The 20390-nt window shown below is 43.8% G+C and overlaps 3 protein-coding genes across 6 annotated transcripts in view; 1 reads left to right on the forward strand and 2 right to left on the reverse strand.

The window, feature by feature from the left end:
- Positions 1 to 2789: 2789 nt before the first annotated feature.
- Positions 2790 to 3587, reverse strand: GON7 (GON7 subunit of KEOPS complex). Its single transcript, XM_062495504.1, has 2 exons — positions 3263 to 3587; positions 2790 to 3165 (listed from the first exon to the last, which is right to left on the reverse strand). The coding sequence occupies exons 1-2, from the start codon at positions 3498 to 3500 to the stop codon at positions 3047 to 3049; spliced, it is 357 nt and encodes a 118-aa protein (XP_062351488.1). The 5' UTR covers positions 3501 to 3587; the 3' UTR covers positions 2790 to 3046.
- A 15-nt stretch (positions 3588 to 3602) lies between these two features.
- Positions 3603 to 14263, forward strand: UBR7 (ubiquitin protein ligase E3 component n-recognin 7). 2 transcript variants are annotated; one of them, XM_062495498.1, is made up of 11 exons: positions 3603 to 3860; positions 4019 to 4152; positions 4267 to 4327; positions 5428 to 5523; positions 6631 to 6684; positions 7537 to 7642; positions 8699 to 8883; positions 9429 to 9560; positions 9942 to 10104; positions 10973 to 11034; positions 11823 to 14263. In XM_062495498.1, the coding sequence occupies exons 1-11, from the start codon at positions 3696 to 3698 to the stop codon at positions 11913 to 11915; spliced, it is 1251 nt and encodes a 416-aa protein (XP_062351482.1). In that variant the 5' UTR covers positions 3603 to 3695; the 3' UTR covers positions 11916 to 14263. The 2 variants fall into 2 exon arrangements, with proteins under 2 accessions (XP_062351482.1, XP_062351483.1); XM_062495499.1 differs by lacking the exon at positions 5428 to 5523.
- Positions 14264 to 16951: 2688 nt separating this feature from the next.
- Positions 16952 to 20390, reverse strand: part of BTBD7 (BTB domain containing 7) — a 31692-nt gene continuing 28253 nt past the window's right edge. For all 3 annotated transcript variants that reach the window (XM_062495509.1, XM_062495508.1, XM_062495507.1), the window contains one exon: positions 16952 to 20175. In XM_062495509.1, coding sequence (XP_062351493.1) covers positions 19360 to 20175 — 816 coding nt within the window. In that variant the 3' untranslated portion in view covers positions 16952 to 19359. The remainder of the gene's footprint in view (positions 20176 to 20390) is intronic.

Here is a 20390-nt window from a genome sequence, read left to right on the forward strand (position 1 = left end):
AAGTAGGACTGCAAATTTTAGTCCTTTTTAAAATTAAAAATATGAGGATTGACTTATCCCTGGAAGAAAATGTTCCAGTTGGTGCACAGTATGTATTAACTGTCCTTATTTTCTCTTGCCTGGTCCACTGTTTTCTTAAAAGAAGATTCTTTAGTTTCTCTTACTAGTTTTTTAAAAATCCCATTTTTTATGTCATAGTCTTTGATGAGAACCACTTTTCTACAAATGACCTAATGCATAAAAGCAGTTCAATAATTTTATCATGTAGTTAAATTTTAGGAACTGACTTAGCTCTCCTTAAAGATACCTCAATGGTGCATGTTTCTTCTGGGAAGAAAGGACATGCTACAACTGTAACAAAGTTCTTCTGCTCAACTCAGTCCTCGGGGCCCATGTCTAGTCCATTTGGCAGGTGGATGTGCCCAGAACCACTGCTCAGGTGTTCACACTGCTGGGTGCTCACCTAGTCACCACAAGTTAAGCCACGTGATGTCCCAGCTGCCAGACTACCAGGTATTTTACAGAGAATCTGATACTCATAATAGCTTGTGTAAAAGTTATGTTTTAAGATGGAGTGATTGGGAATTAAATGGGTTGCCATGGGTGAATGGCATTCAAATCCTTTAATGAAAATGATGACTGTGGATCTCTCTCCTGGGAGCTAGGAAAGGTACTGTACTTTTAGATAATGCCCCAATTACTGGGCATAATGGAATTGCCTCCTTTCCCTTACAGAACAATCGGAGTGCCTCGCATACTTGAGGCTTAAAGCTTTTTTTTTTAACGCAGAACACTGCAACCTGTTAAGTTCCTTCATGAATTAAGCCTCAAAGTTGTTTGAACCAGCAAATTCAATATTTCAAAACAGTAACAATAGAGTACCTCATGTAATACCAGCTTTTGTGAAGGAGATGTGCTTTGACATTTTTGTTGCAATGTTTTGTAACCAGTAAAAATAGTTGGTTCTCATCTAAATGCTACCAAGAATTTAGTATCACATTGGCTCTTTTAATTCCTTACAAACATACAAGCATTCTCCCCTTTAGTTTAGTGAGGAAATCCATTGAGCCCCCTTGGGCCAGTAAAACCCAAGTTCTATTACTAAGACACACAAACTGTGCTGAATGCTGCAGATGCGGTGAACTCAGCTTGTTCTGTGCTTGTTGAAGGTTGGTTAGGTACAGAAGCACCACATCTCTCTGAGGTGAAGAATACAGCATCTTTTTTCCCATTGAAGTTAATCTCCTCTGCCTAAAATTCAGGGCCACAGTTGATTTAGGTGCTCCCCAGATGGGGCTCAGAACACAGCTTAGGGCATTGGGAGGGTAGAGAACCACATTACACTAAAGCTTCCTGTGCCTGATAACCTTGCAGCAATTCTCAGAAACATGAAAACTAAAAAACTTGAGTTAGGGCACTTCTGCCACAAACAAACCTACAAATTAGAATTGCATGAGGTCCCCTGAAGCTCCAGTGCTCTTTTTGTAATTTGAAATTTTTGATAGCTACAATAAAGATTGGCAAAGATTCTTTAAAGGCACAAATTTGACTATTAGTTTTTGACTCAATGCTCATTGATATTTTCTGGAGCTCAGGTGCATCATGTTCCTGTGTCTAGGCTGACAGAAAAAAAGAAGGATCCCATTAATGGAATGTTACCTGCACTTAACTCCTGTGCTAAGTTAGGGCCTGTTGCTTTAGACCAATGGTTTTCAGCCCGTGCCATGCCAGTGGACTGTTCATACAGTTTATAGGTAAAGGCCACAACTTTTTGCCTGATGTTAAATGCTTTTCAGCCATCACACTTCATACCATTTCTGGAGGGTTTGTCTGAAGGAAAAGGGAAAACACTGCTCTCAGATGTAGGTGTACAAGCTTCCAAAGCTGCAGAACAAAGCTTTTTTTAGAAGATGTAATCACTTTAACACAGATCATATGAAAGAGTTCTTACACATTTATCAGACTATTTCTTTGTACAAACTCTTGTCATTTTGCTAAGAGGCTTCCTGCAATAAATTCTCTACCCTAGAACACTGAAGGCATTTTATCATTTCATTATGTTGCAGCCTGACAAGAGGTCGGAGTAAGTGTAATTTTCTCTCAGCCTCAGCAACTAAACCTGCTTAGTCTTCTGAGTTGGTCTTTTCAGTTATGCCTCTGTGCCATTTGCTAACAGAATATCTTAGAGTATCTGAGTACATAAATGTCAAGATACATTTACTGGACCTCATTTCTGACTCCTCCCTGCATTTCATGTGAATGCCAACAATTTTGTCTTCATAAAAATTCATCTATTTCCACACTTTGTCCTACATATGTAATCCTCAATGGAGTTAAAATTATGCTCAGTTTCCATAATATATAAACAATTGTGCCAGGAGAACACAAGAAAATGAAAATAACCCCCAAAAATGCTTTTTCAGGCAGTTAAATTCTGCTAGAGAAAACTCTTAGGCTCTAGGGACTGCCTATCAAGAGTGTTTTATACCTGTTCAGAGACATTGTTGATTGATAGGTGACTAAACCTTGTAGATGACAGGCAACAGTAATCTTCCATTGTAGGATAGTAAAGGAACAGGCACAGTTCTATACACACACTTGCTAATTTTGGTAACTTGCTGTAGTCTTACATTGCTTTTTCTCTGTACAAACACAAATTGTCTTGTACTTTTAAAGATCATATTTGAAAAAATAACTTTCCAGGTTTTATTGCTTTATTTTAAGAATGGTCTTGCATGAAGAAATACCGTGACTCAGAATAAGTTATTAAAAAACATACCAATCAAGAGTATTTGTGAAAGAAGTTTTATACTTGTCAACTCATTTACCAAAAAACTGTGCTAGCATAACACTGGCACCCCGTAAGCAACATGCTGCTCGCACCCAGGCGCATCCTTTCGGAAAAGCACGGTCGGGATGGACACTTCGCGTTTAAACAGGAGCAGCAGCGCCGCAGGAGCCGGCCGGGGCAGCGGGCCCGGGACACTTACAGTCGGTGCAGCCGAACGGGACGGGCTAGGCGCAGCCCCGGCATCCAGCGCCGCCCTCACGGCTGCTGCACCTTCGTCCGCTTCAGTGGAGGGTCATCGCCGCTCGCCGCCGCGTCCACGTTATTTTCGTCTTCGCCGTCATCCTCCTCGTCGTCATCGTCATCCCCGCCGCCACCTGGCAGAGTTCGGGCGGGCGCGGGTGAACGGTGCGGGGCGCGGGCGGCACCCCGGGGCCGGCGGAGCCCCCTCAGCGCGCCCCCCCCGCCACTCACCGCGCCGCGCGCCACCCGCCGCCGCCCGCTCCTCCTGCACCAGCGGCGCCAGCAGCTCCACCACCCGCTCCTGCAGCTCGCTCACGGCACCCCGGAGCCCGCGCAGCTGGGCGGCCTCGCCCTCCCCCGCCGCCGGGTACGGCACTCGCACCGTCCGCGTCCGCCCGTCGCGGCCCCGCAGCTCCGCCACCAGATCTCGCCCGAGGCCCGGGTCCGCCTCCGCCACAAGGTCCGCCATCACCGCCCGCCACTCACGTGCCCGCCCTACCGGTCACGTGCTGGGCGCGCGGGCCGCCCCGCCCCGCGGTGACACACCGCCCACGGTCACGTGGGGCGCGCGCGCGATTCCGCTTCCGCTGTGGCGCCCCCTGGCGCCTCCTCGGCCCCGTGTTTCCCGCCTCGCTTCGCGCTCCTCGGCCTTCGCGGCCCGGCGATGGAGGCGGCGGCTCCGGAGGGCGCCGAGCCGGGGAGCGGCGGGAGCGGCGCGGAGGAGCCCGTGGTGTCCCTGGCGGAGGTGCTGGCAGAGAACGAGGAGCTGGAGAAGGAAGCGCGGGCCGTGCTTGGGGGCAGCGACCACGAGCGCTGCAGTTACTCACAGGTGGGGGCGGGGCCGGGAGCTTCGGGGACCGGGGGCGGGGCCTGGGCCCGAGTCGGAGGGGCGGGGTTGGGGCGGGGCCCGTGGGCGTGGTCGCGGGGCGGGGCAGCCCCCCCTGCCCCGGCGCCCCTCATGGCGAGGCCGGTCGGTGTCTCCTTCAGGGCGCGGTGAAGCGACAGGCGCTCTACGCTTGCAGCACCTGCACGCCGCCCGGCGCCGAGCCCGCGGGGATCTGCCTGGCCTGCAGCTACGAGTGCCACGGCACCCACCGCCTGTTCGAGCTCTACACCAAGAGGTACGGGCGGGGGCTCCCGTGGCTCCCGATAAACTACTGGGAATTGTTAAGAATGCAAAACCCAGCGTGTCCTCACTTAATGTAAACCCTGAAACGCTACGCTTTTCCTTCCAGGAATTTCCGCTGTGATTGTGGAAATAGCAAGTTCAAAAATCTGCAGTGCAAGTTACTCCCGGTAAGTTCAGACAGGTTTCAGGCATTCGGAGTCAAAATAACAGTTTTGGGAGGTTGATGCCTTGCTTTAGCCAGTGCTGACCCATGCGATGCCTTCAGTCTTCCCAGGAGGTTAAAAAAGGTGGGAATATTACAGTAAGGTAAAAAAATGTTGAGGGACCAAAGGGAAATTCTGGGAGGAGGAGGAATGTTTGGTCCATGAGTGCAGCAGTTCTGCATCCATGATCAGTGCTCTTCCAGAAGCAGGTTGTGGTGTTTCTCCACTAATACATCTAGTTAGCCTTAGCTGTTTCAGAATAACCTTTTGGGGTGCAGTTTTGAAGTTGCATTAAGAAAATTTAAGGCTGTGCTGCTGTCAGAGGGACATTCCCATTCTTTCTTTCTTTCTTTTTGGTGGCATTAGTGCCCTAATATTTTGTCACCAGAGCTTACTGATGGTTTTTTTTTTTTTTACTGTATTAAGATGCCTTTATGCTTGGGCATTTTGAATTTGTCAAGTAGCTGGCAATCTTCTGGGAAGCAGCAACAGGATGCTGCTTGGCTTGCTTGCAGTGGTGCTGCCAGGATACTAACAGGCCAAACATCAAAACAGACAGTGGTTTTGTGTATGCCTATTTTGTTCTGGGAGAATTGAAATGGATCCAGAGCTAGTCAGCAAAGTCAGGGTGCAGTGATCCCTACAGAGACCCCTGTGACAATTTTAAGATGTTACCATTTCTCTCTCTCATTGAGTCAAAGAAATGGATCACGTGGTTATTCCTTCTGCTTCAGTTCAGTGAAAATTCAGTTGTACAGGTTAAGTGAGCTTCAGCATCTGTCCATTAATCAATCTGTCTGACACCATAGTTGCTATTTGTTACAAAGGTGAGCAGACTATTTCTCTTCTTCACTTTTGAGCTTTAGCATTCTATTTAGCATGCTCATTAGAGCATGTCTACTGCTCAGTCTAAACCAGAGGTGTCTGGAGAATATATTTATTTTTGTATATTCAGGCTGATGATAATAATGATGCTTTTAGGAATTAAAGGGGAACAGAAACTGCGCTTTTACTGTCTTTTTTTACTGTGCTGTCTATTGAGACTTTTTCCCCTTTTCTCCTAGGAAAAGGTCAGGGTGAATTCAGGAAATAAATATAATGACAATTTCTATGGATTGTACTGTACATGTAAAAGACCTTACCCTGATCCTGAAGATGAGGTAAGAAATACAAAATTTAGAAGTAATCATATGTAGATGGGGTTTATGTTAGATACTGTGTAAAGGTGGTCACTGATCTGCTTTTCAAGGAAGACCCCACTTCAAGAAATCTTATGTTCCATATTGGTTGTCATGGATTGTATGAAGTCATTATTTCATTTTTTTTTTAACAGTTAAGTATGGTTATGCATTGGAGACAGATGAGGATGACAAGACATTATTTGGACAAAATGGTGCTGCAGTTCCCTGAAGTTGCAGAGTTCCCCTAGGGGACAGGGTTATCAACATCTTGAGAAATGTGGCTAGTACAGAATAAATGCATTGGATGTCTTAGGAGAGACCAGAACCTGCTTCCCCATGCTTGCAGCAATGCTCTGACAAGGCTTCTGGGATGGGGAGAGTCTGTCCTGTCTTGTAGCACTAGCTACAGTCCTTGATGGTAGTCAGAACACTTTTTTGTCTCTCTGAAGTTCTAAAACACAGCGCTGGATTTGCACATGTGTGCTGTTGTTTGTAGACACAGAAATCAGGTGTTTTAAAGAACAGGGAAGGCACAAGTCTTTAAAATTAAAAAAAAACCAAAACATTTTATAAGCTCCCTTCTCTGAAGTTCAGTGACAGCAAAAAACATTTCTGAAGAAATCCTTACTAGTTGTTTCACAGCAAAGTCCTTCATACTGTCCTGTATTGTGACGGGTTAAGTTTGGTTCTGGCATCTTTCACAGACCTGATGACAGTGTGAATATCAGTATCTTTCTTCTGCTGAGCTGTCTGTTCATGCATTTCTGCTTATAGGAAGAAGGACACCAGTAGTGTATTAACTTTTATCAGCTTTCTGTGAGAAAGTCTTGCCCTGGTGGGAAGACTGGTTTTGTAGTAATCAGTGGGATTTCCACAGCCTCGGTCATATGAGAGATGGTTTGCAGTTGAACCTGAAGGAAGCAAACTGATTAACAAAGCTCTAACTACTTATTAACAGCAGCTCCCTGTGAGGGGTGAAGAGGGAAATGCAACTCACTGAGCAGGATTTGCATGATACTGCAGCTGGAGACTTGTGAAGGATTCTGGAGGTTGCTATTAATGCTAACAATATGATTGTTCATCTAGATTCCAGATGAGATGATCCAGTGCATAGTTTGTGAAGACTGGTTCCATGGAAGGGTAAGAAAACTAGAAACAGCAGAACTGCCATTTGCACAGAAACGAGTTGGTGTTGGTTAGGTTTATATTGTAGTTCTTACTTGGGAAGTTTGCTGCTGTTCTCAAAAGGGATTATTACAATGACTTCCAATGCATTTGTTTTCAACTTATGCAAAGGAGAGCTGAAATTCTAATCTTGCGCTGCTGTCCACTCAATAATATTAATGTTAAAAATGTTAAAAAATACTGGGAAGAGTCCTACCTTTGTGAAGGTTTCCATTGCAGAATAAAGTAATAAATTTATAACTGTCTCTTTAATTAGAAAACTCAAATCGGTATAGTTGGTGAGAAAAAGATTCTTACTGAGGCACATCATTATCAACTACCTGAATAGTTCTTGCTTCAAAAGAATGTCTTTTAAACTCTTAATTCCTTTAAGTAGCAAGGAACAGACTGTGCTGGTCATTCTCGAATTCAAACGTTGGGGCAGTCTTTTGAAGGCAGCCAAGCACTGTAGTAAGTGCCCTACTTAATGGATAAGCATTAAGGATTCAGCCTCTTGTGCCTTGAAGGGCAAAGTGAAATTCTGTGTTTGAAGTTGCAGCATCAAAGAGTAAAAAAAAAAAAAGATTGGCTTCAGTTATGGGTTCTCATAGATAAACTTCTTTTGTGTTAAGTGTATGAATGCAGAGTGTTGTGCTGCATACTATGGGCTTTGCAGGAATGTTTTTTCAGAAGAAAATTACTAAGTGCTTTTAATTGCCCAGATAGTTCTTATCAATTTATGGACAGCTTTGGGGCTTAATTCTTCTCAAGTTGAGTAAGTGATCAACATGGATGCTTCACTACTGTGTGTTTGCTTCTTTCTGACAGCATCTTGGTGCAGTTCCCCCTGAAAGTGGAGACTTCCATGAAATGGTGTGCCAGGCCTGCATGAAACATTGCCATTTCCTATGGGCTTATGCATCACAGTTAGCAGGTAAAGAACGTTAAGAGACTGAGCCAGTATTTTTGATCATACATGTCTCATACATGGTTGTTTAATGACATAATACTGGTTTTAAGTGGTTGGAAAAATGATTAATTATATTGGACAGTCACCTTCTGCAGTAGAACGTGTGGGGTGGCAGTAACTTGCGAAAAAAAAGCAGTTTTCATTTTTAAATCTTAATTCTGTGCTGTGTGCTTTTAGTTACTTTATCAAAGATGTCTAGCACAAAATGGATGAAGATTTAATACTTGACTCAAGGAACTTAATTTCTAAACTGGATCAAAGAACTGAAGAGCCATCCTAAGGGAAGCTGTGAGACAAACAGTTCTTACAGATGGTGTGAGCAGCAGAGTGAATGACAGAAATGAGTATTTCACTTGAAATGAAATGTATGTGTTTAACATTACTTGGGGTAGGACTGGGGATGTGTTTTGGACATGTTCCCTATGGTCATACCAGGCCTCTCTCAGCTCTGTGGACTTAAAAGATGACTTTGATTCTGTGGAAAGAGCTAGTTTCTCATAGTCTCCTAAAAATACTGCTTGTATCAACTGCTGATAGATTTCTTGGGTGCCCAAAATTTCAATGGTATTTTCAAGGATGGCTACCTGGAGTTCTTTGCCTTCTAATGCAAATAGTACAGAAGGGGGCATTTGTCTGTTTTTGGTTTTCCTCCTTCTAACCAGCTTTGTCACAGGTCACATACTTGAATTGGCATCAAAACAGAAACTTGTTTTAAATAAACAAGAGATTAGTGCTGTTAATCTGTGGTGATGTTTTTGACGTGTGTTTGGAGAAAATGAAAAACTTTGACGTAGTCAGCAGAAAGTTTCAATTACTGAAACTGTGATAGCTAGCAAAGGGTGTCAGGAAGGACAAGCATCTTAGTAAAGAACTCTTGAATTGTGATACCCTCTCCCCTGTCCTGAGGATTAAATTTTGGGAAGCAGAACTGTTTTAGAATAGGAGAAGCAGAGAGAACATCTGTAGCGACCTGTACTTTTTCTGCCACATTGTTTTTACTTGTGGGTATGTATCTTCCAGTTCCTCCTTTGACCAAAGTGAACTCCCTTGAAGATGCAGGGTTTGTCCTGAAGGTAGAGGAAAATGAAGAGCAGAAGAAAGAAATAAAAAAAGAAAGTGGAGCAGAACACCATGACACAAAGGAGGAAAAGCAGTCAGAACAATTTAATGAACCATCCACTAGCTCTGGGTCTGCCTGTGCTGAGGTAAAATGTACCTTCTTTTCTGACCTACACATCTTCATGCTGCTGATAGTTGAAGTGAAGCCCACCTTGCTCAGTACAGACTCAGGGAAGGGGTGCTGTGTTCAGTCTTCATGTTTCTCTTCAGTCACTGACCCTTCAGACCTGCAGTCTGTGGTGGAGCACAGCTTAGGCTGTGGATCAGGGTTGTCAGGAGATGTGATGTCTGTTTGCAGATGGGCTACATCTGTCCCTTCTTAGCCACCTGGCCAGTACAATGATGTGACTTCTGTTTGTTCTAATATATGGTGTAGCTGAACTTGCATAGTGGTCCAGCTCTGAGTTCTTAAATACTTACAGCTATTGCAGTAAATTTCTACAGAAATTTTCCATGGAAATTGCTGAAAACACATCAGAATTCTCATGTGAATGGTAATATAGGTTGTTTATAAAAATAAATATGTTTGAGACAAAAGAAAAGTCTTGCCTAAGGAAAAGGACATGCCAGAAAGAACAGGGTCTCTTTGAAATGAGGTTATAGAATACTGAACATTCTAATTTTAATTCAGGTAGTTGCTAAGAGTGAGGAGCCAGTCTGCAAGCTGAAAGAGCTCCAAAGCAAGCCATTTGTAAAAAAAGATACTGCCACCTTTTGGCCGTCGAACTGGAGGAGCAAATTATGCACTTGTGAAGACTGTTTGGTATGTATATTCTCTTCATTGCCATCACAGATAAGGGAGAGGCAGGGAAGAGCTCCCAGACAATCACTGAGGAGAAACTTCAGGTAAAATCTGTGTAAATGTTCTTACTGCTGAAACCTCCCTTCACTCAATATAAAGATTCACAATGAATCCTGTGAAATTAATATAGCATGAAAGGACTTAGAAATGTTTGTATTTTCTTTGCTGCTTAAATCCAGTTTTGCTTGGAAGTTGTTATGAGGAGATCCTGTAATACTGGATACAGATTCACCTTATTATTTTTATTGTTATTTGTCATACTGAACACAACAAGGATCAGGGGAGAGCACCTCCATCTGAGAAGTTTTGTCACATAAAAGTATTTTTTACTTTATTCTCCAGAAAATGTATTCAGAGCTTGAAGTCCAGTTCCTGACAGACGAATGTGACACTGTTTTGGCTTATGAAAATAAGGGCACCAGTGACCAAGAGACAGAGAGGAGAGATCCTTTAATGGACACCCTTAACAGTATGAACAGAGTCCAGCAAGTGGAACTCATCTGTGGTAAATACAACTTCATTTTTTAGAATCTGCCTTAACAGACTTTAACAGAACAATTTGCCACAAGTGATTGATACCAGGCCTTGTAGTGTAGTGTCAAGCTGTTTTATAAGGAACATGCAGACAACTGTGTGACAGGTTGCACACCTCAGTCAGAACTGGACCTCTCTGGCCCATTGCTACAACTTTAATTTACAGTGAGACACTAGATGGTGTGTGAACTTTTGCCCCGTTTAACATCTTAGATACTGTAATGATAGTGATTTGTTGTAACATGAATATTTTAACATTAATTTGAACTTCTGCTGTCTGGCTGATTTATCTTACCCTGTTCCATTGTTTGGCAATATTCTGTTGGCTGGGGAGTGCCAGCCAGGCATCCCCTGTAGCTCTGCTGCAGATCATAGGCAGTGCTGAGGTGTTTCATACATGGAGCTGTGTTTCTCTCTTCCAGCCAGGGCTCTGCACTCTGGTGAGGACAGTGTCCCAGTCCTGAGTTACAGGCTGGGCCTTTCCACCATGACCCACACGTGCTTTTGCAGGGGGAAGGTGGCAGGGGCAATCTTTTAGTTAATGGTACTGATTCACTCACTGATCTCTATACCTTTCTCTGAAATCAACCTGAACAGACACTCAGACTACATAGGTTAGTCTGATAAATTATTAGGCTTCTTAGGCTTCTCATGTTTACATTATTATTATTATTATTATTAATAATAATAATAATAATCTAATTCAAACCTAAATTTGTCTGAAGTAAACCTAACAAATGACTAGAGGAAGTAGAGTAAGTTGTGTTCTTGAGCCAGTGTTAAACTAAAAGTGGGTATCTTACTGTTTTTGTTTTCTTTGCCTCTGCTTTGCCATCCAGAATACAATGATTTAAAGACAGAGCTGACTGACTATCTCAGGAGGTTTGCAGATGAGGGAACGGTAAGGTGCAACTTCCAAAATTTGTTTGCCAGAAAATGTGTTTTAAAGAACTGTTGAGGGCTGGGTGGTGAATACCATGGTGTTCTGTTGTAATGTTTTTTCTTGTCTCTTGGAGTTACTGGTAGTGCAGTAGAAATCAGAAATCTCTTACTTCATTTGAGTTTAACAGTTCCTTAATGAAATTATTGAGAGATAATGGGAACTTTACAGAAATCTGTCTGCAAGGTACTGAGAGCAGTTCTTATATTTGAATGAAACTTCTGTTGCTCTGGCTAAGATGTTCAGGAAGAAAAGCTCTTAACTTTTCTGGTTTTTCTTAGAGTGAAGCTAAACCCTTGGAAGAGTAAGGACTGATTATGATTGTCAGTCTTGTCAGTTGTTTTCCTGCAGGAATTTGCATGCTGTTATTAAGTAACACTTGCATTTTGTTGGATGACTTGATATATTGCCATTCTTAATTATATTGGAATGACCCTAAAGTAAGCTAGTGAAAATCTTGCTTTGTGTTAAATTTTCTGATGGTAAAAGCATCAGAGGTCAAAGTCATTAAAATACCATTGGGAGCTTTGCTCCATGTGTTTGTTCTGCCTTTGGGGAACTCGTTTCCCTGTTTGTATTAGCTACAATAGAATTTGGGCATTAATCCACTCCTTGGGGTGCAACAGGAAAGCTGTACCGCAGAAATTTCAGGGTATTTGCTTTTCTGTGCATATTATGTGTGGAGATAAAACAGGATCCTTTAATTAAGCTCTTGCACCACAACTTGGGTTTTGTACTGCTTCTCCTAGGTGGTTAAAAGAGAAGACATTCAGCACTTCTTTGAAGAGTTTCAGTCTCGGAAAAGGCGACGGACTAACAGGATGCAGTACTACTGTAGTTAGACTGAGAGGGTTTGGGTCTGAAAGGACAACTGGCAAAAAAAAGCGTTCACTGGCAAACAGAAAAGGCATCTTCAGTTTTTGGCTTCTCATCAAAATCCAGCTATCCAAGAAACATAATTTTGTCTTACTCTTCCTTCATTTGTAGCACCTAAAACATGTCCTTGACAAATCCTTACATTGCGCTTAGGGGTATTTCAGTACCTATCACTTTGCATTCCCGTGAAAGCCGGCCTTGTCTCCAGGGGACGGGGGCTGTTGCCGGAGCAGTGCGTCCTGCTGCTTACCTGTGTTGGCCCCTCCTGCTTGCTGCCAGGGCCTGGGGCCGTGGCCGTGATAAACCCGCCCGGGCCCTGCCCTGCCCTGCCCTGCCCTGCCCTGCCCTGGGCAGCTGGGAGCGCGCTCCCGGCTTTCCTGCCGGAACAGCTCCGTTTCCTCCCTTCGGGCTGCAGCCATTCGGGTGAGGGCCCCAGCACCAAGGAGGTGCCTGTTCCTGCCCTGTAGCGGCTCCTGGGGCGGGCCTGGCTGTGGCTGAGCCCAGCGCTGCTGCCTGCTGCTGCCTGTCCCCTCCTCGGGCTGCTCACAAATGGCAAAGCGGAGCTTAGGTTTGATGCAACAGTGTTCCATCTGGTTTTATACATTTAAAAAACTTATTTCTGGTATTGCACAGGGTGGTTTCCGTGGTAAAAAAAAATGTCAGATGATCTTAATTCACTCCTCAAAACATAAACAATAGCTAGGAGGAGGTACTAAATTGCAAACTAAGCGTGGGGGGGTTTGTTATATGCTTTGAATTTAAAAATAGCCTACAGCAAATTCTTCTACTTTATAAATGTTGCTGAAAACAGTGCAGCATCCTGGTATTTTGCTACAGTATGGAATGTTCTTTTTATAACCACTGTGATAATCATGGGACAGGAGATGTTTCAGTGACTTTTAAGACTATACTTAGCTACAGTTAAAAAACTAAGATTTTGTAAGGTTGGAGTCTAATGTAGTTAGACCCCAAAACATATGTTAAAGTTCTAGTTTTTGAGGATTTGTATAGTATGGGGTACTATTCTGCTTCCATGTTAATGGTTTTTGAAAAGCAAAGGTAGACTTTTATCATTCTCGCTGTTGACTGTTTGTGACCACTTTATTTACAAACAGTAGTTTAGCATAGATGCTCAGCTGAGCACTTTCATAGAACATAGGATATGCTGAGTTGGAAGGTACTCATCACGGTCATCACATCCAACTCCTGGCCCTGCGCAGGACACCCCAAGAGTCACACCATGTGCCTGAAAGTGTTGTCCAAACACTTGAACTCTGGCAGGCTGGTGCTGTGACCCTTCCCTGGGGCGCCTGTTCCAGTGCCCAGCCACCCTCTGGGTGAAGAACCTCTCCCTGATACCCAACCTAAACTGCCCCTGACACGACTTCAGGCCGTTCCCTCAGTCCTGTCACTGTCACCACAGAGCAGAGATCAGTGTCTGCTCCTCCTCTTGCTCTCACAGGAAGCTGTAACTGCAGTGAGGTCTCCTCTCAGTCTCCTCCAGGCTGAGCAAGAGACCTCAGCCCCTCCTCACATGGCTTCCCCTCAAGGCCCTTCAACATCCTTGCCCTTCTTTGGACACTCTCTAATGGGTTTGTATGTATTTTATATTGTGGTGCCCAAAACTGCCCCCAGGACGGGAGGTGAGGCCACCCCAGTGCAGAGCAGAACGGGACAATCCCCTCCCTTGCCTGGCTGGTGGGGCTGTGCCTGATGCACCCCAAGACAAGGGTGGCCCTGCTTCCAGGGCACTGCTGACTCATGCTCCGTGTGTCATCAACCCCCAGGGCCTTTTCCGAGTTGGTTTTAAATTTAAGTCTGGGTATTGTACATGCTCTTTTTTTTTTTTTTTTTGGTAGCAACTGTTATGGGAGCTGTAACTGCGCATCTAACTACAATATTAAAAGAATTGTTCTCTGCGTGCTGTCTTGTTTTCTCTCAGTGCTGCTGTAGTGTTTTGTTTCCATCCACAATCTAGGCAGACACAGGGAGCCCAGTGATGACCTTTTAGCCAAGCCAAGGCAGATAGTGGGGGCTAGTCAAGCCCAGGATTCCTAGCCCTTTGTTTATACCTGATCCAGGTGTGAAACAAGGGATTGCAGCCTGCTGCTAAGTACAATTTAGAGCAGGATGGGTGATGTTTCCTGGGTGTTGCGGTTTCTGTAATTCACTGAAGGAGTGGGGGAGAGGGTACCCAAAGGCAATTTTATCTTCCACAGGAAATAAAAAAGCAGTGAAAGGCCCCAGTGATGAGAGAAATGCTTTATACCCCAGCGCCAGCTTTTCTGTGCTTGAGAAAATACAGCAGTGAGTGAAGGAGTGAGTTCAAATCTAGAATTCCTGTGGCTCCAGTTGCAGAGCACAGGGCCAGAACTGACCATGAGTACGGTCCGTTCCTGGCATCAGCCTGTACTAAAGTGGGGTCCGCCCCAAGAGACCCAGCTCCAACAGTCCCCCTTTCCACAGGTGAAGGCTGCCCCTTAGCAAAGTGACATCAGGCATCCTCTCTTCTGAGGTCAGCAAGCTTAGAAGCACTGTTGCAAAATGACAGAAAGCCTGTAAGTGTTAAAATTGTCTAATTTAGGAAGCTCCTAGAACTCATCTTCCTGGGTGTGGGAGTGAAGGTGTCAGTAATTAACATGTGGGACCACACAGTTCTCCCTCTCCTCACCCACCTGCACTCTGTGTCAGGATGGGGCTCGCAGTATTTTGCTCTTGTATATCAGAGTGAGACCAGGCACTTCTGAACTTTAGTCATTGCTCTGAAGCAGTGAGGCACCTGTTTCTGAGACACAGATGTAATGAAGAGTCAACTGGAATAGCAGAAAAACTGCAGCCTGGGAATGCTGGGTACTGAACACATCTGTCCAGCTGTTCTGATGAGAAAATGAACACACGCTTCCTTGTACCCAGGGCTGCACCCCAAGGCCCAGCTCTGAGCAGCCCTATTGCCTTTCACAAGACTTGGCCTCAGCGAGGCTCTAGCCAGAACTCACAGAACTACTTCACTGAATTATTAACTGCCTGATCAGAGTAACTAAATTCAAATCCCTCTTCTACACTGGTTTATATCACGTCTTTGGTGTTCACAGCATTACTGTGCACATTTTTTCCAAAAAGCCATTACACTTGAAGGACACCTTTCTGTTTGTATTGCCGAGTTCCTTCCCCCGGCCCCTGCAATCTGGAGTGAGAGCAGGGCAGGGTGGTGGGTGCAGCCAGGCAGCAGCAGCTCAAGGGAAGCAGCCACACAACTACATTCTATACAAGCCATTTATTTGAAATGCCAACTATACGTAGGATAAAGTCAGTGTTACATGCTTCTCAGCAACAGTAGAAAAATAGAACCAGTGAAAACCTTTTTACAACTGTAATGATACTCAAAAGAGAAATGTATTGTTTTACAATGCATCACACAAGACTAGAATTCAAGTTTGGAGGTACCTAAATAAAAATACTATTTTTTTAAAAAAACACTATGTACAATTGAAGCGTAAACAAGTTTTACAAAGTACTGGTTATGCAGGTTGTAGAAAAAACACTTGCATAGGACATGAAGTCAGTTTAAGAAAGTTTTCTGAGCCTTTAGCATTGAAGGCACTTGACTTTATACCAGTAACAACACAAGGACAAGAAACAAATTCTTAACACTGCCGAGGGCAGGGCTGCCTTCTGGCAGTACAGGTAATTACAGAAACCCCAAACGTGGTTTTACAAGTCTTCCTCTAAGCTGTTCCCTGCATCCAGCAGGGCTCAGCACCACCTCTACCATAGAAGTATAGAATTATTAGAACAGTGCCTCAAACAGCATTAGTGTTCTTTCAAAAAACAAAACAAAACAAACAAACAAACAAACAAAAAAAAAAAAAAACCCAGAAAACCAACCAAAACAACCAACCCAAAAACCCCCACAAAAACCCAATCCCCCCAGGCCCCCCTTTCCCAAACCAAAGAAACCCCTAAAGACATACATTTGGGACATTCCAGGACCAAAACCCAAGGCTTACAAGTACAGGTGGCCACAGCCTTAATCTTCCTAAGTGAGAATCCTTAAGAACAGGAAAATACAACATGAAACTGCCAATCAACACAGCAGTTACTAGTACACAACTACAATAATTCTGTGGAACGACAAAGCATTTCAAAGGAAGAATGTGTTTTAGGAATTAAGTTATTCATCCATATATTAAGGAAAAGAGGAGTTGGGTTTGGGGAAAAGGGAATAAGACCTTTTTGCATGTTGCTCATTAAATGCAAATCTGAGCTCTCTCTTTAACAGAACAAGGAGCATGAGTGTCCCTCATTCAAAAAAAGCAATGTTTATACCTTTATCCTCAAGCAAAATAGTCAATAATCTGTCATCTCCACCTAATTTATAGGAGGAAAAGGTGTCAATTTCCAGCCTAATCAGAAAGTGCTTCATGTAAACAAGGAGCTTCTGCACCAAAGTTTAAGTAGACAGAGAAAAAGGAGTAGCAGGTAGCACAGGTACACTTGATGTGCGAGTGAGATGTAGGATGAACACTGGCTTCTGAAAAATGCTGCCAGGAAAAATGGTCTTGCCCCTCTGCACATCCTAAGTAGGAAATCCTGCTCTGGAGTACAACAATAAACTTCCAGTAATTCAAGAAATCCTTCTTTTCCACTTCAAACCAGCTGCCATCTTCTTCCCAGTTCAAAATACACAAGTGAAAACACAGATTGTCTACGTGGCCTGATTGTCTTTGTGGCCTCAGAAGGACTTGTCTTTCATTCTGCATCTACTTTTAAACACTTTATTCATTCTTTTTAAAATACTGCTCAGTTCCTGAGACTTCAGAAACATTTTTGTATTATAAAATGCAGACATGTCCTCCCCAGAGGCATTTCTCACCAGCTTATTCCAAAGCCAAAGCATTTCATGATTTCCCTCAAACCTCAAAACTTCTCATCTTCATCAGCCACACCCCTCCCTCCCCCCCCCTAAATTTCAAGCTTTAGAGTTCTATCTGTAGATCTCAGTCCCACCTCTGCCCAAGTACACAGTGCCACATCAAACTATAATAATCAAAATAGTTTTCCTGAAGTATATCTATCAGTTTTAGGCAAAAATATTGAGAATAGTAAGTTTTCTGAGGACAGCTGTAATTTTTTAGTAGTTAAGCTGCCAACACACTCCCTTCAAGTCCAGGGAGTTTCAGGGTTCTTGTGCATGCTGAAAGTTACTGGTTCCAATGAGCTGGTCTCATGCTGGTAAGGATGAGACTCGTGTGTGCAGTCAGACAGCACTGTGCTCACATCTTCAGCCCAACAGCCTCAGCCCCTTAACCTGCAGCAGCACCATCCCCCCACTGACACCTTCCTGTATTTAACAATGTTCTACACCAGAGTCCCAAGAAAATCCCACAGATGGGTGATGAAGCCAGGACCACCCAGTGCCTTGACTGGGCAAAAAAACAAGATAAAAAATGCTGACAGAGGAAAAGAAAAAAATCTCCCCTCACCCACAAGACACATCACCTGCAGAGTTTAGGCAAGTTTCTGCTCCAGTCCTACACCATGCTTTCCATGGCTGCATCTCAAAAGGAGCACCTGCAGAACTACCATGGAAGCAGGTCTATATAGATGTGTCTGCAGGAGACACAGACTTTACTGGTTTGAAGACCCATATCTTCATTTATCGAGAAGCTATTTGGTAATTTGGAAATGCAGTATTCAATATATTTCAGTAACACCGTGTTGTTACCAGGCCCTTCATACTTTAATGAAACACATTAGGTAAGAATCTGCCATCAACTAAAACCAAAAGAAAAGTTGCAGCAAGATTTCTGTTAAACAGTATCAAGCACTTTGAGCTGCAGGAAACAATTCAATCTAACCTTAAAGCAGTCCTTACGTCACACCTGGGACTAGTTTTCTGCTACAGGGAAACTCATTAGAGAACCTGCATTTAAACCCCCCAAAACAGGACTTCACCAGCAATCACTACTCTGCAGTGGCATCAGATCTGTATCCTGAATGCAATGAAGTTGTTGTTAAAACTGCACAGTATTAAGAATGTACTTCATAACTGTAACCCTTCCCGTGCTCTGCTGAACCCCACCCCAGTGAGAGGAAGCAGCCCAGATCAGCATCCTTCCCTCCTCAAATCCTGTTAACAGGGGAATCTCATTTCTGTGCTTTCCAAAAGCAAATCAGGCAATGGAGGTGTAATTTAAAAGTGCCAAAGCTTCACACGTGTGGCGATGCTGAAGCAGTGACTCTTCACTTAGATTCTGCTCACAGAACAGCTGCACCTGTGGGGCCAGCACCACGTGAGGCCATGTAAGGAACACTGAAAGACGTCACTGAGAGTGAAGCCCTTTTGTAAGCACAGGCAGCAGAAAGCAAGGCCATGGGCTGTCACCCCAGCACTGCTGGGGAGGGAACCCTCCCACGTGTTCAGGCAACAGCCAAGGTTCCGGGCCTGGTCTTCCTGACACTCCACGAGCCAGCAGGAATCCCCTCACCTGGTCTTCGCTTACCCACGCGTGAGCAGCTGGAAGAACAAGTAATTACTGTAATTTTTACAGTATTTCTAGGTTTATTTCTAAATGGGCAAATCAGCAATTCTTGTCTGTCTAGGAAGTGCTTCCTGCTTCTAGGTGATCATGGAGTCCTCCATGGTCACAGCCAAAACAGAAGTAAACAGACTCATACTGTCATACTCAAGTGAATTTCACAGGAATTTGGATTCCTAAATATCCCTCTGAATTCTTAAAACCCCAAATGTAATTATTGAAGTGGGTTTGCTATCTATATAAAGATAAAACCAGCTGCCAGAACTTTTCAAACAAAATATTAGATTGGATTCTTGCCATAGTCGTAAAAATCAGGAAGATTTCAATCTAAACAAACAAACGAAAAAATTCCAACTAAAAATGTAGTTTTTTTGATGTGCTGTTCTTTGGAATTCCTATAATTAAAAAATAAACACATTGTTATTATCTCATAAGAAAATACATTTCATCATGTGCAACCCAATGCACATAGGGAATCGGCATGTGAAAGGGTAAATGCAAAAGTATGAAAATACAGTCCTTTAAATGTGACATTAAAGTTTAACATATTAGTACAAAACTAATACACTAAAATAGATGTACAGGTGCAAAAGGCTACCATGTTGTAGAAAAAAGGTACCAGTTTCTGTTTTTTTAAAAGGCTTAATTAAATCTGCTCCAAAAAAATAGCAACAAAATAAACCCAGAAGCAGCATTAAAACCAAACTGATAACATGCTGTGTCTAATAAAGCAATGTATGTACAGAAGAAGTGAGCGAAGCTGAATTTTTCTGCTGGCATGAAAGAATTTCTCTGACAGAAGTCAGGCCAGAAGTTGCGAGGAATGGGATGTTGACAACTCTTAGGCACAGAGAAATAGTGGAGGTTGCTTTCATAGGGCAGATTTTTTGTACAGGAAGTCTGGTTTGTTCGGAGACCTCCTTCCTCTGCTTACTCCATCTTCCCTTTCCAAATCTGCATTTCTCTGTGCTCCATGTTCCAATGGCTCATCATCTGCCAGTCTCCTACTGGGTCTCTCTTCGGGCACGTCAGAGCTGTACGCAGAAAGCGAAGGTCTGGTGGAGGTTAGCCCAAAGGTTAAATCTGTTTCCATTTTTGCTCTTCCCCTGACGTGAACAGGGCCACTCCCAGCATTTTCCTGGGTAGCCAGTGCCAAGTCCAGTCTCTGGGGAGGTTGTTCTAAGACATCGAGGTGTATTGGCTCATTCTTTTGCCTGTGTTGATGCCCATCTTGCGAGAGCAGGTATTCCCTCCTAGAATCCTCTTGCTTTTTAGGAGATATCTGGGAAGGTAGATAGGCTGACTTTAAGCCACTTGGTGATGCCTTATTGTGGCTGTACAAATCTGGGCCAAAATAAATGCCTTGTGAAGGTGAAGGACTGTGCCTGTTGGGTGCTGGAGTAGAGGGTCTGCATGCAGCATTAGAGAAGTCATAGAAGTCAGGATATTCCTGTGGATTTTCTCGAGCATCTATTTTTTGCTCTATTGCATGTTTTTTCCGAGAAGTAGGCAAGTGTCTGTTCTGAATACATGAAATGTGCTGGGGTGGGCCGGGCCCTACCTCTGTAACCACCTGGCTTAGCTCTGTGTCCACCGTGAGCTCTGGTAATCTTCTGTCTTTCAAAGACATTGCTGACACACCCATTGCGATGTCTGGCATCAGTTCATTTAGCAACGGCTGAGTACACTGGAAAAGAAAAGAAATTGGTCAATGGAAACAAAGACAAGAGCTAAACACAAACTGTATTTAGGGTGGTTTTTGTAATTCAAAATGGCATTTTCTTTATCTACTTTGGTCTTGCCAACTTCAGCCTGCAAGTTTCCTGCACTGTTTAAAGAACACATCTATCCACCAACCTTCACCTTCCTGCCTCGTTCCTTCATGAAGCTGTTGTGTCACAA

The sequence above is a fragment of the Cinclus cinclus genome, chromosome 6 (genome assembly GCF_963662255.1).
Source record: "Cinclus cinclus chromosome 6, bCinCin1.1, whole genome shotgun sequence".
Taxonomy (NCBI): Eukaryota; Metazoa; Chordata; class Aves; order Passeriformes; family Cinclidae; genus Cinclus; species Cinclus cinclus.

What these genes read in the sequence shown, in the direction of transcription:
- GON7 (XM_062495504.1), bottom strand. Translation starts at nt 3,500, where the DNA reads ATGGCGGACCTTGTGGCGGAGGCGGACCCGGGCCTCGGGCGAGATCTG. An exon ending in GGCGGGTGGCGCGCGGCGCG is followed by an intron (nt 3,166 to 3,262) that starts GTGAGTGGCGGG and finishes GAACTCTGCCAG; the next exon opens with GTGGCGGCGGGGATGACGAT.
- UBR7 (XM_062495498.1), top strand. Translation starts at nt 3,696, where the DNA reads ATGGAGGCGGCGGCTCCGGAGGGCGCCGAGCCGGGGAGCGGCGGGAGC. An exon ending in TTCGAGCTCTACACCAAGAG is followed by an intron (nt 4,153 to 4,266) that starts GTACGGGCGGGG and finishes TTTTCCTTCCAG; the next exon opens with GAATTTCCGCTGTGATTGTG. An exon ending in ACCCTGATCCTGAAGATGAG is followed by an intron (nt 5,524 to 6,630) that starts GTAAGAAATACA and finishes TTGTTCATCTAG; the next exon opens with ATTCCAGATGAGATGATCCA.